This window comes from Phocoena sinus, chromosome 11 (genome assembly GCF_008692025.1).
Source record: "Phocoena sinus isolate mPhoSin1 chromosome 11, mPhoSin1.pri, whole genome shotgun sequence".
Taxonomy (NCBI): Eukaryota; Metazoa; Chordata; class Mammalia; order Artiodactyla; family Phocoenidae; genus Phocoena; species Phocoena sinus.
Genome location: NC_045773.1, coordinates 59,946,500 through 59,964,032, shown reverse-complemented (window position 1 = coordinate 59,964,032; position 17,533 = coordinate 59,946,500). Strand labels below are relative to the sequence as shown.

Genomic DNA, 17,533 nt, shown 5'->3' with positions numbered 1-17,533 from the left:
GAACACACACGAGGAACGAAAGGAAATTAAAATGTTAACCCTATTCAGGGGAAGTCAGATTGAAGACCATAGCTTAGGCTCAAAGCCAAAATGGGGCATCTTATTCCTTTTCCACTAACTCTTCACCCCCACCCAGTCACAGCTAAAGAATTACAGTCCTTCCCATCAGTAAAGCAGGAAAGAACCCTACCTGTACTACTTCTCACCTGAAGACCAGAGGCTAAAAAGAGCCTGACACTCTCCAATCCACGAGGCCTGCAGCACAAGGTGGAGCAAGAGGCAGGACCGTGTGTGAGGAGGGACCTTTCATATACCAGCCCTGCCCATTGGTGGCCCCAGGCCCTCCCCAAGGCCCCTCATCACTGAGTCATTCTGCTCCCAAAGATAAGAGTAAGGGGCTTTAATAACATGACAGAAACATCTTCTGCAGTACCTCCCTAGAGGTAGGAAGTTATGGCACAAATTCCTGATGTTTGGGTCAGGGAGAAATATAGAAAAGAAGAGAAGGGTCCATCTAAGCTGTGTGGTGACCAATTGAGGGAAAGGCAGGGATTGCAGAGGACTCAAGTTTTGGGCTCAGGGTGAAGGAAGAGTTGTGAAGGCAGAGGTGACAAACTGAGTTTCAGACCCATTGAGGGGCAGAGGTGTCAGAAGGTCATCCGTGTGAAATTACCATGAAAACACGGCTGGAGACTGAGAACCAGAAGACAGACGGGAATCACCCACATCAATTATAGTTGAAGTCACTGATGTGACGAAATGACTATGGAAGAGAAAGTGTAGAAAGAACTGGCTATCAGTTGAGGTCTGTCCTGCATGGGGCTTTTTCTGTAAACCTACATCGCTGAAAACGCCTCGTAGAGAACTATGTGGTTTCCTTTACTCATAGACTACGTGTTAGATCTGTGGGGAAGAACTACAAGACAGGCTGCCAAAGTGAACTGTGACAAAGCCAAACAGTCAACTTTTTTTATCTAGGTATTTGGCACATCCCAATGATCTCTACTGTTCTAGGGTGTGACAGCTTAGAAGTGAATCTGATTTGAACTTAATGCATATTTTAAAGGGTATCTAAATTCAGAACCAGGCAGATCCATCTCCTGACCCCTAAACATGGTCCTAAAGAAAACTGCTTGAGGAAATTGGATCCCAGAGATTACAGGTGGGGAATTTTGAAGTTTTGTCCATATGCCATTGGAGATCAAAGAAGCCCACTAAAAGGATTGTGGACGGACTGACATGACAACTGTGGATTGAGCATAACTCTTTTAGCAAGGGCTACCTTATCTTGAAGGTTCTGGCTTTGGTGAAACAAAGTGATTGGCAGTGGAAAAAATCAGAACATGTGAAATTCCTTAAAAATTATTGACTGAAATAAGTTTGCCTATGTTACACATAATTTAATAAAAAGAAAAAAACCTTTACACTTTGTGCAGAAAGTAAAAAAAAAAAAAAAACCAAAAACTGGAATCAGAGCTTTGGAGATATCTTCCCCTTGTGGACTGGAGAAGGAGAGCAGATGACACGTGGGAAGTGCTTCCAGTTCAGGGGTCCCAGGACAGATGCACATCTGGGGCTAAGGAGCCTGAGGACTGAGGACCAGTGATGATGAGCCCCTCTGCACACACTTCCGGGGACTGGCTCATCGCAGTGGGAGAGGCTGAACCTGGACGGAGTGGATTGGAGAGGGACGAGGACGTGGAAAGAGGCAAGAGCGCTGTCTACAGTCTTGGAGAAATTTAACTCTAGAATGCATGAGTAGAAATGAAAGTAAAGCCTGAGTAAAGGGCAACACATGGGCTTTTGTCAGGACAGAGGTACAACTTGGGAGATGGAGCCAGCAGTGGGAGAGAAACTGAGAGTTGAAGGGAGGGGAGAAGGTGACCTCTCCAATGCGTTTGTGGTTTAGATACTTGTCCTCATGCTCCCTGGGTACCCCAGACCAGTTCTTTCTGCTCTCAGACTGCCTTTGACTCTGCAGAATTAAAACTGACCCTGACTGGTTGTGATGGCTCCCTGCCCCTGGGCCCCTCCCCACCAGCCCTGGCTACTCATGCTGACTAGAAGAAGGATTTTTAGGGAAAGAGAACGAATGCCTTGGAATGTAGCTCTGGCTGTTTGTAAGCGTTTATTACAAACCTCGATAGAAGGTAGTAGATGACCCAACTGGTAGTCACACAGAGACATTCCATTGGAATGTTACCCCCTTGAAAACAAAAAGTTTGGGTAAGAATGGCTCTAGCAATAAATGATTTGAAGTAAACCATACTGATTTTGGACCGGCAACCTTCTTGATCCTAAGTGAAGTTTTTTACTCTCAGAAATCAATGGCATGAAGGAATTGGGAGAATCTGAGGAAACATGTTGTATACCTGTTTATTCCCAAATAGTTTTCATGGCAGTCTGAGACCAGGGCCTATGCCAACCACATACATGTTCTTGTATTGAAGTTCAAGGAGCTACATCATTTGGGAGCACCTACAGCAACTAACATAATCTTGGAGGCAATTTCCCGCCACCAGAATCAGGGGAGCCATCATATAGATGCATCACTATTGTCTTTTTAAATTTTGCATTTATGAAGGAGAAACAATTGTTATTTGCAATAATATCAAATATTTGCAGCAAATATATCCCAGGAAAGGACTTTATTTTACAATAATAAAAACTTGGAAAATAACTTAAAGGCATCATTGTAAGAGAAAATATTTCAAATGACATCATCCCAAATTGTTCTTTTAATGTTTTAGAAATTTTAGAGCCTAATTAGGATTTGTTATCCTATGGGTGGCAAAATCCATGATAATGCTTGGAGGGAGGGGTTGTTCTTTTTTGTGAACATTACAGACTTCTCAAAAAAGTCTGCTGAGTTTGAGACTTTAAAAACATCAGTATAATTGAATTCATCTACTCTGAATGCTTTGCAGACAGTTTTTGTAAGTAATCATTTATTATCCACAAGCAATAGAATTCATTTCCAGTTTCCACAATGAGTGTGGGATTAGTCATACAGCAAAATACTAAGTCATTTGGCCAGAAAGTTTACTCAGAGTTGTATGAACGCCAATGGAAATTTGAGAGCTGTTCATAAATCAAATTATAGGAGCTCTCTAGAGTTATAAATCACTGTGCCAGTCTTGTTCATTATTATTCAGATAGTGTGAAATATTTCCACCATTTCTAAGAATGGGCAACTTACAAAGCCAGTTTGAAAGCAGAAGTCATTGCCTTCTAGATCCAAGATAAGAGTTGCCATGTTCATTACAAGCATTTCAACATTCTTAAGTGAAAAAAGGGAAAAAAGTAAGGTAAGAGGTTTATAAGTTACATAGTAAATATGTTATGAGATGAATAAATTCTTGATTAACTGATGTTTATGAATTAAATTCCAGATTGTCTTAATAAAACAACAGCAACATTTAATAGCTAAATTATCTCCATTTCTTACAATAATTTTTTGTAGGACTTTTGCGTTAAATATTTTGTGGTAGTAGCTTTGTATGCTAATGCATCAGCATGCTGATGGCCTGTGAGAATGTCACTAAGAGAACAGAGATAGCAAGTGTATCAAGGAAAATGGGATGAGTAACCGAAAATTAGTAAAAGATGTTTCAAACACACACAGTTCCAGAGAGTATTGAAATTATCCCAGTGTAATGACATCTCATGGATTTAGGAACAGAAAGAAAAATATGTCTTAAAATGTCTTTGTGGTTCCAAAATACTTTATGGAGTAAGACAGGGAAACAAATAGCAAACTCACTGAATTAGAATACAGTAAAGTTTACATGTCAAAGAAGAAAGCCAAAAACCTAAAGCCTGTTCTTGGTCTTATCTCTGCTGTAGGAGCTTTTAGCCTGGAATTCACGAACAGGATTCTAGGGACCTGAAATTATATGTAAAAGTGTGAGTCTCTTTAGAGGGACATGGTCCATAGTTTTCACCAGGTTCTTAAGGAGTTGTTACCAAAAAGAAAAAGAGAATCCTCAAAACCATACAAATCCACACAGATACCAAGGCTTCTGCAGCATCAAATCATTCTCTCATCCATCGGCATCACATCACCTAAGTGCCTCCCCTGAGACTAGGAGAAGGGTCTGGAGCACCATCAGCCTGGGATGAGCTGAGGAAGCACTCAGCTCTAACCTATACAAGTTCAGGGACATTTCCCCAATGCAGGCGAACACCGCCCACCCTACGGCTAAGTGGAGACAGTGTTCTCTGAGTTTCCTTGTCTTCCGGAGACTTTAAACAGATTGGGAGAGGGGCAAGAGAGTTCACTTTGTAACTTTCATTGGAATGTCAGTTTCAGCCCTGAGAAGGGAAGCCAAGTATTAACTATCTAGGGCCACTCCACAACCATCCAGATGTTGGAATGCATAAGCCCATTCTGAGAGAAAAACACTGGTCCTAGAATTCAGTCTTCAGCTGAGTCTGCAAGGATCTCCATAGTCTTAAGGCTAAAAGAGAGGCAAGGACTTAGTATCAGGCTCCCAGAAACTACTCCTGGATATCCTGGTGAATGTAGCAGCCACTCCTCCTACATCCTGCCTAAGCCTCGGCTGTGAGGCTTTTCAACATCCAGCCTTCCCCGGACACCTGGGAGCTGGGGCCCTGGATCCTACCAGGATAACCCTGCCTGTGGTGTGGAAGACCGCCCACCCATCCTAGTGGCTGAGCTTCATCCACCCACTGTCTCTGGCTTCCCACGCTTGCCGTGCCTGTGAACCCCGCCCCCCATATTCTCAGGACACTAGGTCCCCATGTCCTGTCATTGTGATCACATTCCATCACATTACAAGGCTGGTTATTTCATCATGGGACTTCCTCACTCCAGTGGGCAAGTCCAGTTTCCAGGGTGTCCTACTCTCTCTGTCTGGTGGTTCTATCTCCTCCAGGTTCCCTGCTGACCCCGTAGGCTGTGAAGGGTTTCGTACAATATTCATGCATTCCACCCAGAGACAGCCTTTGAACCACAATTTCCTGAGCGTCTCAGATCCCTCTGGGTCTATTCTTTGCAGTTTCATTTTGGGGCCACCTGCAGTGAAGGCAGGAACCCACCTTGGGCAGACACTGCAGGGTCACATTTAGCGTCCCCCATGTCCTGGCGGTCTGCCCCAGGTGAGCTGATGGAGTCTGGGTCTAGGTGCCTGGATTAAGGGGCACCAGCACCCCGGGAGTCGGCTGGTATGGTCCCTGTTTACTCCTCCTCACTCACAGGGTACAGGACCATGTCCTGGGTTTCCTCATCAGGGAATGTAATGTTGCTTCAACAGGATACAAAAGAATATTAGAGCAAGAAATTGGTAGTAATAATATTGTATTGAAATAATATTAGTATCTAATATTGGTAGTAGATGAGGGGGCAAAGCAGTTAAGATGATTGATTAAGTAAATTATCTGAAATATGTGACTCAGCAGATTATGTTGACCTAAACTTTCAAGATTATTAAAGTACAAAATTAATAGACACATTGGTAAATGGTATACACTTAATTTCATTAGTATACGATATTAACATGGCAGATATTTCAAAGAGAAATTAGGTTGTCCTTTCATGTTATAACTGATAAGATAAATTAATATTTGAAAGTTGCATCACTCCTGATTTTTATGCATAGGCATTGATTCCTGCATCAAAATTATTACATTTTGTGAATTTTAAAAATTGGTCTGAAACTTATTAATTTTCTAGAATATGGTTCCTTAAAGCAAAAATCTTAATGATCTCATCTTGCACTCAACTTTCAAGATGGATAGAATGTTCTACATTAATCAAAAAAATGTGAAATGGAAGCTGGTTTACATGACTTAACAGTCATCCTAAAATAGAACTTTTCATTGTTCTTACTCTTCTTTAGACATAACACTGCACTTGTGTTTCTGATAAATGGGGAAAAGGCACATAAATATCAAGGATGGGGACAGGTAATAGCATAAGAATAGCCAAGGAGAAAAATACTCACAAAAATTGATATTCCTCAGAAAAGGTTTCGGAGGCCCTAGAACCATAGGAAAACTTATCCAGAGTCCCTCTGAGTTTTGCATATACTTTTTTGTGCAGACTTGCAGGTGGTCCCACACACACACACAGCTACAGGCTTTTTTATTTTTTAATTGAAGTATAGTTGATTTACAATGTTGTGTTAATTTCTGCTATACAGCAAAGTGACTCAGTTATACATATATATATTCTTTTTCATATTCTTTTCCATTATAGTTTATCACAGGATATTGAATATAGTTCCCTGTGCTCTACAGTAGGACCTTGTTGTTTATCCATTCTTATATATACTAGTTTGCATCTGCCAGCCCCAACCTCCGAATCCATCCCTCCCCCAACTCCCCTCCCCCTTGGCAACTGCAAGTCTGTTCTCTATGTGGCTACAGGCTTTTCGTAGACATTTGAGGGGACAGGTGACATTGTGGAGCAGGTGAAGATTATCTTCCAACGCTCTCAGCCTCTGATTTCTGCACTATTATCTCTCTGCTGTAGGTGTCTTGTTCCTGACCACATCGAGATGAAAATGAGCTGGTCTCACTGTCTCATTACAGATGAGACAGAGGCTGAGCCATTTGGCATCTGGCTTTCCTGCCAGGTCAGGAGCAGCAGAGAGACTCTGGTTCACATGATGAAGTTCGTGTCTTTCTCTGTTCAAACTGCTGTAACAAAATACCAGAGAATGGGTAGCTTATAAACAACAGTAATGTATTTCTCACAATTCTGGAGGCTGGCAGTCCTAAATCAGGTGCCAGCATGGTTGGGTTCTGGCAAAGCCCCTTTTCCGTGCTGCAGACTGCTGACTTCTCACTGTGTCCTCACCTGGCAGAAGGGGCCAAGGATCCCTCTGGAGACTGTTTAATAAGGACACTAATCCCATTCATGACAGCTCCCCCCATCATGACCTAATCACCTCCCGAAGGCCCCATCACCTGATACCATCACCTATGAGGGTTAGGATTTCAACATATGGATTTTGGGAGAACCCATTCTGACCATAGCAGCTGGGTGTAGGCAAACCAGGAGGAACAGTGCTGTACCTCAGGGCTCGTCATAATGGAAATGTCACCAGCTGTAGGCTTATAGGGAAGGGAAGGAAGTGGTTATCGCAACCTGACACGAGAGGGTCACATAGACAAGGCAACCCCACAGGAAGGGAGGCAGGAGGATACATCCTCCTAACTCCCTGTTCTCCTTCCCTCTGATCTCCTGCTTGGACATGCTGTTGGCTGAACCCAGCTGGGACGGGGGCAAGGGAGCCCAAGCGTGTCAACCTCCAGGCTTAGAGAGAAGCTTAAAGATTAGGGGGAGAAGGGATCAGAGGGGCAAAGAGAGGGTCTCCAGCCCTGGTGGCTGAGCAGGATGAGAGTCCTGAGAAGCTCTGATGATCCTGTCAAGACTCCAGTCTCTGGGGAAATGGGACTACGAGGCAGAACTTGGCAAGGAGGGCCCTGTAAGAGCTTCATCAAGCAAAGAAAGCAAAAGCTAGTTACTGGAGATGATAGAATTTGCTGAAAAGCTGACTTGATGATTAGTTTCTAACTTCTGGCTCGAGTCCTTCTTATGGGTTAGCAACTGGGATTGGTTGCCAGGGTCCACTGGGGCCCCAGTTTCCTCATCTGTTAAGTGTGAATAATCCTTGGACCTACCCTGGAGCACGACGGTGAGAATTAAATGAGGTAGTACAGGTTAAATGCTTTGAATGGTATAGTAAGTACTCAGTAAATATTAACTATATTTTTATTGTTATTAAATGAAGGAGACAGGATTGGAAAGATCTAAGGATGTCAGGTAGGGCAGGATGGGGAGCTAAATGAATTCCTTTCCTAGATAATGGTTACATGCATGACAGTGCATGACATCACAGCTCATTGGTTAAATTAGCTTTAGTAAAAGTGCATCCACAAACTCTGTCCTGATGAGACTGTTTTTCTTTCCTTTCTCATCATGGGAAGTTGAAAATGATTCAGGTCTAGAGTCCCTCAAACGTATTTAGTGTTTCTGAGGTTCACACACAGTCTCCAATCAGTCTAAGCCATGCAATCATAGGTTGGCAGCATTGACAAATCATCCTAAAGTATATTGATCACCTTTTTAGTTGGGGTATTTCTGGAACAACTTGGAAATTGAAAACACGTTAGACGGCATTTGGAAATGGTGCGAGGAAAAAGAGTGAGTTAAAATGCTCCCTAATAGATATTAGTAAAACCCTGTAATTTCTCTCCAGAAGTCAAGAACACTTGGATGAGGAAGCACTTGCTTTGCTCAGCAGAGCGCTGTGCTTGCTGCAGGAGAGGGCGCCCAACCCCTCACAGCCATTCTGATCTTTGGTGGTTTTTTTTTTTTTTTTTTTTGCAGAGTTTCAATTTTTTAAAAAATTGAAGTGTAGTTGATTCAGAGCCATTCCAATCCTGATTTGCCTTCTTCTAGTGTATATATAATTAAAAAATAATAACATGGACATGTCCCTCCTCCATGCCTTGCCAAAGGCTGAGCTGAAACTAGTAGCCCATTTTACAGAGAACATTAAACCAGCCACTGGATATTTAGAAATATGTTGGCACTTTTTTTCTGGCACTTTGGAACTCATTTAGAGGGGAGTCTTCAGTTCATACTCGGACTGGAGTACTGAAGAGGACCTTCTATGTCTGTACATTCCAAAACCGATATGCATAGAAAACAATCCAAAACTTTTGGCAATTTGAAAGGGTACTTAAGTTTTATTGTACTGCCGTACTTGCCTTTCATGATTTTTATTTAATTCATAACAGAGAATTTTTATTTAAATACAAAAGGAGGTGAGATACTTGAATGATATTTTGATGTTCATTTAGTTTCCTTAAATGTGGTTCCTTGGGTTTCCCCAGGTGTCACAGTGGTTAAGAATCCGCCTGCCAATGCAGGAGACATGGGTTCGAGCCCTGGTCTGGGAAGATCCCACATGCCGCGGAGCAACTAAGCCAGTGCACCAAAACTACTGAAGCCTGCGCGCCTAGAGCCCTTGCTCATCAACAAGAGAAGCCCGCGTACCACAAGGAAGAGTAGCCCCTTCCCTGGTGGCTCAGTGGTTGAGAGTCTGCCTGCCGATGTAGGGAACACGGGTTCGTGCCTTGGTTGGGAAAGATCCCACATGCCGCGGAGCGGCTGGGCCCGTGAGCCATGGCCGCTGAGCCTATGCGTCCAGAGCCTGTGCTCCACATCGGGAGAGACCACAACAGTGATGAGGTCCACACACCAAAAAAAAAAAAAAGTAGCCCCTGCTCACCACAGCTAGAGAAAGCCTGCGCACAGCAATGAAGACCCAACGCAGCCAAAAATAAAATAAATAAATTTATTTTTAAAAAATATGGTGCCTCGGGCTTCCCTGGTGGTGCAGTGGTTGAGAATCTGCCTGGTAATGCAGGGGACACGGGTTCGAGCCCTGGTCTGGGAAGATCCCACATGCCGTGGAGCAACTAGGCCCGTGAGCCACAACTACTGAGCCTGCGCATCTGGAGCTTGTGCTCCGCAACAAGAGAGGCCGCGATAGTGAGAGGCCCACGCAGCGTGATGAAGAGCAGCCCCCGCTCGCCACAACTAGAGAAAGCCCTCGCACTGAAACGAAGACCCAACACAGCAAAAATAAATAAATAAATTACTAAACTCCTACCCCCAACATCTAAAAAAAAAAAAAGTGCTGAATATTTATTTTAAAACATATATATGGTGCCTTTTGTTTCTTAGAATTTCAGAGGCGGCTTTTGTATTTTTGAACTCCTGCATTAATTGTAGTATTGACACATTAAAAGTAAACCTAAATGCATTAATAATTTATATTTTTATTAATTTCATTTGCTTTCATTAGTTACAAAGTTCTCTGTTCTCTATGTCTTATTTCTCATACATGTTTTTCATAACTTGGAGGCTGGTTAGAACATTTTTCAAGCTATGGGTTATAACCCATTAGTGAGCTGTGAAATCAACTTAACATGCTGTGATCAGTCAGCACTTATTAAAATGAAATAAAATACAGTAGATAGAATAGAAACTGAAAGAATACATCACATGCAGTAAAAGTGAGTATGTTTTCTGAAATTTTGTTTTAGTTTTGTGTGTGTGGGTGTATGTGTGTATGTGTGTTTTCTGGATCAAAATGTAGAATGTATATTTTGCCGTGAGCTGCAAAAGATTGGAAAAAAATTGAAAGTCATTGACATGTTATTCATCCAACCACATATCTTGGGAGAGTCTCATGGCTGTGGTTATATTTAATCTTGCCCCTTACAACTACCTGGAAATTAATCAAATGGTTTCTGTTAGCAAAATAAATAAATAAATAAATAAAATATAAAACAGGGCAGGGACTTCCCTGGTGGCACAGTGGTTAAGAATCCGCCTGCCAATGCAGGGGACACGGGTTCCAGCCCTGGTCCGGGAAGAAACCACATGCTGTGGAGCAACTAAGCCCGTGTGCCTCAACTATTGAGCCTGCGCTCTACAGCACACAAGCCACAACTACTGAGCCTGCGTGCCACAGCTACTGAAGCCCAGGCACCTAGAGCCCGTACTCTGCAACAAGAGAAGCCACCGCAATGAGATCGTCTCAACTAGAGAAAGCCCGCGTGCAGCAGTGAAGACCCAAAACTGCCAAAAATAAATAAATAAATTTATTTAAAAAAATAAATAAAGAGTGGCAGATAACTCCATGGTAAATTTTTTTACCAGCTATAGGAACTAGTAGTGTTTATTATAGAGCCATATTCATAATACCCATTCTGAATTTGCTAATTGGCAGGTAGTACAAACTTTGACCCACCTGTCTGTGGATGTAAGAACAGTGACCTGAAATCTACTGAAAAGTAGAGCTTCTAAAAGAGGTCTGATATGTCCATTCTGGTTGGTCTTGAATGAATTGTGTGTTTGTGAAGAAACTTGAGGATTTGCTCTTTAATGAAATCATATCAGCAGGAGAAAATTTTAGTACAGTTAGGATATTACAAAATCTGTATTTTTGCAAACTTTTTTATTGTGGTAAAAACACATAACATCAAATTTACATCTTAACCATTTTAAGTGTATAGTTCAAGGGCCTAAAGTACATTCACATTGTTGTGCAACCGTCACCATCACCATCATCCGTCTCCAGACCGCTTTTCATCTTGCAAAACTGAACTCTATACCCATTAATCAGTAACTTCCCAGTCTCCCCTCTCCCACCCTGGGCTTATCAGCAACCCCTGTGAACCAGGACTCTGGCTCTGTTACCATCACTAAATAATACTTATTATTTAGTGATGGTGACCAGTTAAATCTGGCAAAATCCACTTTTATCAAATAATAACAATTTGCTGTAGGATCTAACTGGCTATATATTGTGTCTCTCAAGTACTGCTCTAAATGTTTAGTAACAATGTGCAGTGAAGTAAGGCACTGGGGAGAAAGAAGTTAAAGCGGTTGTACAGAAGCTTGCCAGGAAGAGAAATGAGGATGACAGAAAAGGAAGCATGTGACACATCTGAATTCCTTTTCAATGTGATAACTGAGCCCCTAGGTCAGGGTTCAGCAAGCTGCTGCCCTTCTGCCTGCCTCCTGTTTCTGTACAGCCTGTAAGCTAAGAATGTTTTTTATAGTTTTAAATAGTTGAAAAAAACCAATATAAGAATAGCATAATCATGACATGTGAAAACTGTATAAAATTCAAGTTTCAGTGTCCACAGGTAAAGTTTTATTGGAGCACATCCACACTGCTGTGTTTACAGATTGCCTGTGTGCTTTCATGGTGCAAGGGCAGAGCTGAGTAGTTGTGACAGAGACCACACGGGGTAGCCCGCTCAGTGCAGCACAAACCACAGTGATGCCATTGTAATAATTTGACATTGTTTTAGTGTCGTGCATATCGTCATACCATTGTATGACACTGCATTTTATTTTTTTACTACCAGTGTATGCCAGTCATGCCAAAGCAAGAAAAGAAAGAGAAAATTTGACTTAGTGCTTTTAAAGCAGAGTGGCATGTGGATTATTTTGTCACCAAACTAGATGGCAAAGCATTGTGTGTATTATACACTGACACTATAGCTGTGCTTAAAAAAAAAAACATATATATGTCACATTACCAAACTCAGCATTCATCCAACTCACAGGACAAGTCACAACAATTAGAAATTTTTAAATGAAATATCACAGCAGAGTTTCTTCACAAAAATGAGTCTGTAACCAAAATAAGTTTCTGGGTGGTTTGTTTGTTAGCCAATTAAGGAAAGCCATTTACCAATAGTGAGTTAATTAAATCGTGTTTTATTGCAGTAGCTTAAGGCATGTGCCCAGAGAAAAATAAACTTACTTAAGACTATTTGCCTTTCAGCAAAAACAGTTATTCAAAGGAATGAGGACATCAGGAGCAACATAATTAAAACACACGGCAAATGACTGAGTTTTTCTTGGCGCTTGACAAATCAACAGGTGTTACTGATATTGCTCAGTTCTTATTTATTTGAGAAGTAATTGCTGATTAATTTAGAGTGACTCACAAATTAGCCATTATAAATAGCCTGTGAAACAACTGTGGGAGAGAATATTTCCAAAACGGTTGAGAAAACACTAATTCAGTACAACCTGGGTGGAATCTGCTAAGACTTGATACAATTGATGGTGGATAAAAATGTGTGTGGAGCAGGAGAAATGTTTGTTGGAAATTTTTACAAAACTTGAGAAAATGTAAGGTCCTTAAAGCCTACAGTTATTCATTTTATTATTCATCAGAAGGTACTTTGCAGAAAATATTTGAACCTATTATGTATTTTTTAAATAGTTGTATTGAAATATTATTCACATGCAATTCACCCATTTGAAGTACATATTTCAATGGTTTTTCATTTGTTTGTTTGTTTATTCACAGGGTTTGTGCAACAAACACCACAATCCAATTTTTAAAAAACGTTTTTGTCCCCATTGAAAGAAACCCATTAGCAGGCATTCCTCCCCCAATCCCCCAATCTCTCACTCCTAAGAAACCACTAATCTGTTTTCTGTCTCTATAAGTTTGACAATTCTTGACATTTCACATAAATGGAATCATGCAATGTGTGATCTTTGGGGACTGATGTTTTACACTTAGCATAAAATTCCCAGGGCTCATTTATGTTGTGGCATGTATCAGAACTTCATTTCTTCTTATTGCTGAATCACGTTTCACTGTAAGGATGCACCACATTTTATTTATCTATTCATGAGTTGATAGACATTTGTTTTTTTTCCACTTCTTAGCTATTATGGCTAATACTGCTATGAAGGTTTGTGTACAAGTTTTTGTATGGATGTATGCTTTCACTTCTCTTGGGTATATACGTAGGAATGAAATTGATGTGTAATATGATGACATAATATTTAACTTTTAGAGCTGCCAGAATTTTCCAAAATGCCTGCACTATTTTACAATCCCACCAGCAAGATATAAGGGTTCCAATTTCTCCACATCTTTACCAAAACTTTTTGTTTTGTGTCTTTTTTTATTATAGTCATCTTAGTGCATATGAAGGGGCCTCTCATTGCAGTTTTTATGAACATTTATGTAGTGATTAATGATACTAAGCCTCATTTCCTGTGCTTATTTGCTATTTATATATCTTCTTTGAAGTGATGTCTGTTTAAATCCTTTGTCCATTTAAAAAACTGGAGCATTTGTCTTTTTATTATTGTGTTGTAAGAGTTCTTTATATATCTTGTATTCATGTCCCTTGTAAGATCTATTTTCATATATTTCCTTCCATTGTGTAAGTTGTATTTACTTTCTTGATGGTATCATTTGTGAAAATAACATTTTTGTTGTCATATCTATGAAATCATTGCCTAACCCAAGGTCACAAAATTCATAAAATCTCATAATGGGTCAGCATTGGCAAGTGAGAATTTGCCATTAATTCTGATGGTAGGGAACACTTTGAACCCTAATTAAACAAGATATTTTTTAAATTCCAGTCTCATTTGTAGGCCTGTCTGACAAAAAGTTATACTCAATTATTAGTAGTATAGTTTCAATTTTATGAATAAAAATTTTGTGAAGATTTATTTTCTTCTTGCTTATAAGTACCTACATAATATCCTTGATTTTGCCCCTTGGCCTGCAAAGCCTAAAATATGTACTATCTGACGCTTCACAGAAAATGTGTGTTGACCTTGCTCTGAGTAAACAGATGAATGATATTTGCTACAAGTGGAGTTTTTGTCTATGGAATGCTCTTAACTGTGTATCCCTGATTTAAAATTGCCTATGGCAAACATACCTAGGATCTATGGATTTATAACTCCCTAGAGAAGGTCATGCAAGCTGTACAACTCTGAGGTATAAAATGGAGAAGTGTCATGACTTAAACACACCCACTGTGTGAGGTGACCCCCAAACCTCAGTTAGAGGCCTCACCTCTTATTCTAGAAGGAAGAACCTACAAAGCCAGGATGTCCTAGACCTCCCCATTCTGCCTGTGCTTTTGATTGCTTGTATCTTTGAAATTATTAATAAAGCTTGATACTAAGTAAGACCTCTGATATTTGTGAGTTAGATATTACAGTCCAGTCCCGTGTGTTAGCTGAAGCACTATTCATGTATTTGAAAACATAAAGTAAGTTTTCCAAAAGTCACAACAAGCAATCTTGGAAAGACTAAATATAATTTTATGCTTGGAGTAGAGAATAATGAATTTCTCTTAAAATAGGTAAAAGAACCATATTTTCTAAAAGGATTACTTGGTGTAATTTGGTAAAGAGTATAGTTACCTTCTACTCAACAATCCACATATTTGTCGAACTCCCTTTAAGCTAGTCTCTTCTGTAAAGTTTTATTATTTACAATTAAATATCTTTTCATGAAAACAAACCAACATATGCAAGTAATAAGGATGCTACAGGGACTTCCCTCGTGGTCCCGTAGCTAAGACTCCATGCTCCCAATGCAGTGGGCCTGGGTTCAATCCCTGGTCAGGGAACTAGATCCCACATGCCACAATGAAGATCCCGCACGCAGCAAGAAAGATCCTGCGTGCCGCAACTAAGACCCAGCACAGGCAGATAAATAAATATTAAAAAAAAAAAAAAAGATGCTATGACCAAAAGTGTTGAATCATCCATACACAGCAAAAGCTAGATTTGATCATTTCAAAACTATTAAACCTAAAAACTATCATCTGTTTTATCAGGTTTTGAAAAAATGATTCTACCTTAAAATTTTAATGAAATGCATTGTTGCCTTTGAGATTTTTTTTCATTCTTTATGGTGCTACTCTTAAGTTTACACCAAAGAAAATCTTCCATCTCAAAACTTTAGAGTTTTCAGAAAAAAAACAGAACAAATTTCTAGGCCATTCTTATTGATCTCCCTTGGAATATTTTTTGTCCTGATGAGATCTGCTATTTTTTTTTAAAGATTTATTTATTATTTTCATTTATTTATTTTATTTATCTTTGGCTGCTTCGGCTCTTAGTTGCGGCACGCAGGATCTTCAATGAGGCCTGCGGGATCTCCGTTGAGGTGCCCAGGCTCTTCGTTGAGGCACGTGGGCTTCTCTCTAGTTGTGGCGACCAGGTTTTCTCTTCTCTAGTTGTGGTGCACAGGCTCCAGGGCTCGTGGGCTCTGTAGTTTGTGGCATGCAGGCTCTCTAGTTGAGGTGCGTGAGCTCAGTAGTTGTGGTGTGTGGGCTTAGTTGCCGCGCGGCCTGTGGGATCTTAGTTCCCTGACCAGGGATCGAACCCACATCCCCTGCATTGAAAGGTGGATTCTTTACCACTGGACCACCAGGGAAGACCCTAGATCTGCTATTATTAATGTCTTTTTCCTAAAGTTATATAACTTCAGTCCTCAAATCATTTGCATAATTTTACAAGGTTTCTACTTTGTTTTTTAGACTCCTCATAACTGATTGACAAGAAAAAACTTGAAAAGATGGAAAAAGTGTATACTATTTGATTTTATAAATGACAACTTCCTGTATCCCACGTTCTGGAAACATGTTATCCTCATGATTTTGAACCAAGTGAAAGTGTGTCCTGAATTAGCCAGTGGGAGAAAGAATGACAGGAAGTATTGAGTAAAATAATTTACTTGAGTGGCTAGTCCCTTTATGAAACATACAGTTGTAAACATATTATGGATCCTTTTGTTTGTTTTTCATTTTAAGGAAAAACATTAACTTTTGGACTACGTCCAGAGTAGCACCATCTCATGGGCATTCCCTCCTCCTACAATTTCAGAAAACCTTTGGTAACTAACTAAGAAAATGCAGAAGATCTTGCAAACAGAGGAAATTACCAATACCCAAGCTCTTAGAAAAGGAAAGAGGAAAAGGACGGAGACGATGGACTCAGAGAATGCGAACAGTGACCTGGATAAAGGGCAGGTTGGTGTGCTGTTGTTGTGGTGGTACTTTCTTCCCTTGCTCTGCCATAATTCCATAATTCTTTTCACAATTTATTAGTGCATTTCCCCCTCTTGTATTCATAGATTCTTCCCTTTAATTCTTTATTCAACTGAAGGAATAAAATTTCATGTTCTCTTTCTAACGTTAAGCAAGTTGAATTAGAAACATATTCACAAGCCATTTTACCAGCTTCTATTGAAGTGTGGCCAATTATACATTGTCCAAACTTTCTTTGATATCCTGGGACATTAAAGATCAGCAAACTGTCAGAAAATATTCTTTTCCTCCCAAAACCACTGGAGAAATTGGAACACCTCTTCTAGAATTTACTGCTTTTTTTTTTTTTGACTCCAGTTTGCAGCCCATCCTCATCACAGGTTTGGCCAGGGCCCCTTTCTTATTTGTATTTATTCATTTATTCCTTTTTGATCTGAATTCCCCACTCCCATTCTCCTCTTACACTTTGGACAAACTATCCACCTGTTTATCCTTTATTTTTTATTTGTGTGTCTTTGTAATACATGGAGTGCTTACGTGCATGTATTTTCGTTTAATTTTTAAAATACATACTGTACATTCTCATGGTTTAGAATATATTTTACTCTCCTGGGATAGTGTCTGGAGGCACTGAGAACGGTCCAGCATCTGGCATGCCGCACATCCTAGGCTGCCCCACAACACGGCCTCTGACAAAATGAGGCTGTCCTGAACCCCTGGCAATAGAATTGTTTACTCTTAAACCCAGAAGGTTGGGAAAGCACCAAAATCTGCATGTGGAATGTGCCCAGGCCGACTTTGAGAAGTTGTTGCTGTGAGACCTAACGTTCTTATGAGGTTTCCTGAAACGAAACATGTCAGCCGGGCCCATGGTGGGTCCATGTCTGCTAAGCACATCCATGACCGGTCACATATGCTTTCCTACGGAGGGGCAGAAAATCCTTGTGAAAGTGTTGAAGGCACAAGCACAGAGTCAGAAAGCTAAATTTAAAATGAAGTTTTGAGTAATAAAAAAATCAAAAGCCTAAAAATTATATATCTGTATATCTACATAGCATGTGTGTGAAAAGTCTCCCACACAGCTGTCCCCACCCGCCCTGTTCCTGACTCTGGCCCTCCTACCCACATGTAACCACATTTATGGCTT

At 40.4% G+C, this 17,533-nt stretch overlaps 1 protein-coding gene and 1 non-coding gene across 3 annotated transcripts in view; both read left to right on the top strand.

Moving 5' to 3' along the window:
• Nucleotides 1-799: 799 nt before the first annotated feature.
• On the top strand, nucleotides 800-929 carry LOC116762971. Its single transcript, XR_004352395.1, has one exon. It is a non-coding gene; the product is annotated as a small nucleolar RNA SNORA18 (small nucleolar RNA).
• Nucleotides 930-16,238: 15,309 nt separating this feature from the next.
• The window catches only part of BEND6 (BEN domain containing 6), a 33,139-nt gene continuing 31,844 nt past the window's right edge, over nucleotides 16,239-17,533 (top strand). For both annotated transcript variants that reach the window (XM_032649214.1, XM_032649215.1), the window contains exon 1: nucleotides 16,239-16,368. In XM_032649214.1, the coding sequence (XP_032505105.1) occupies nucleotides 16,249-16,368 (120 nt within the window). In that variant the 5' untranslated portion in view covers nucleotides 16,239-16,248. The remainder of the gene's footprint in view (nucleotides 16,369-17,533) is intronic.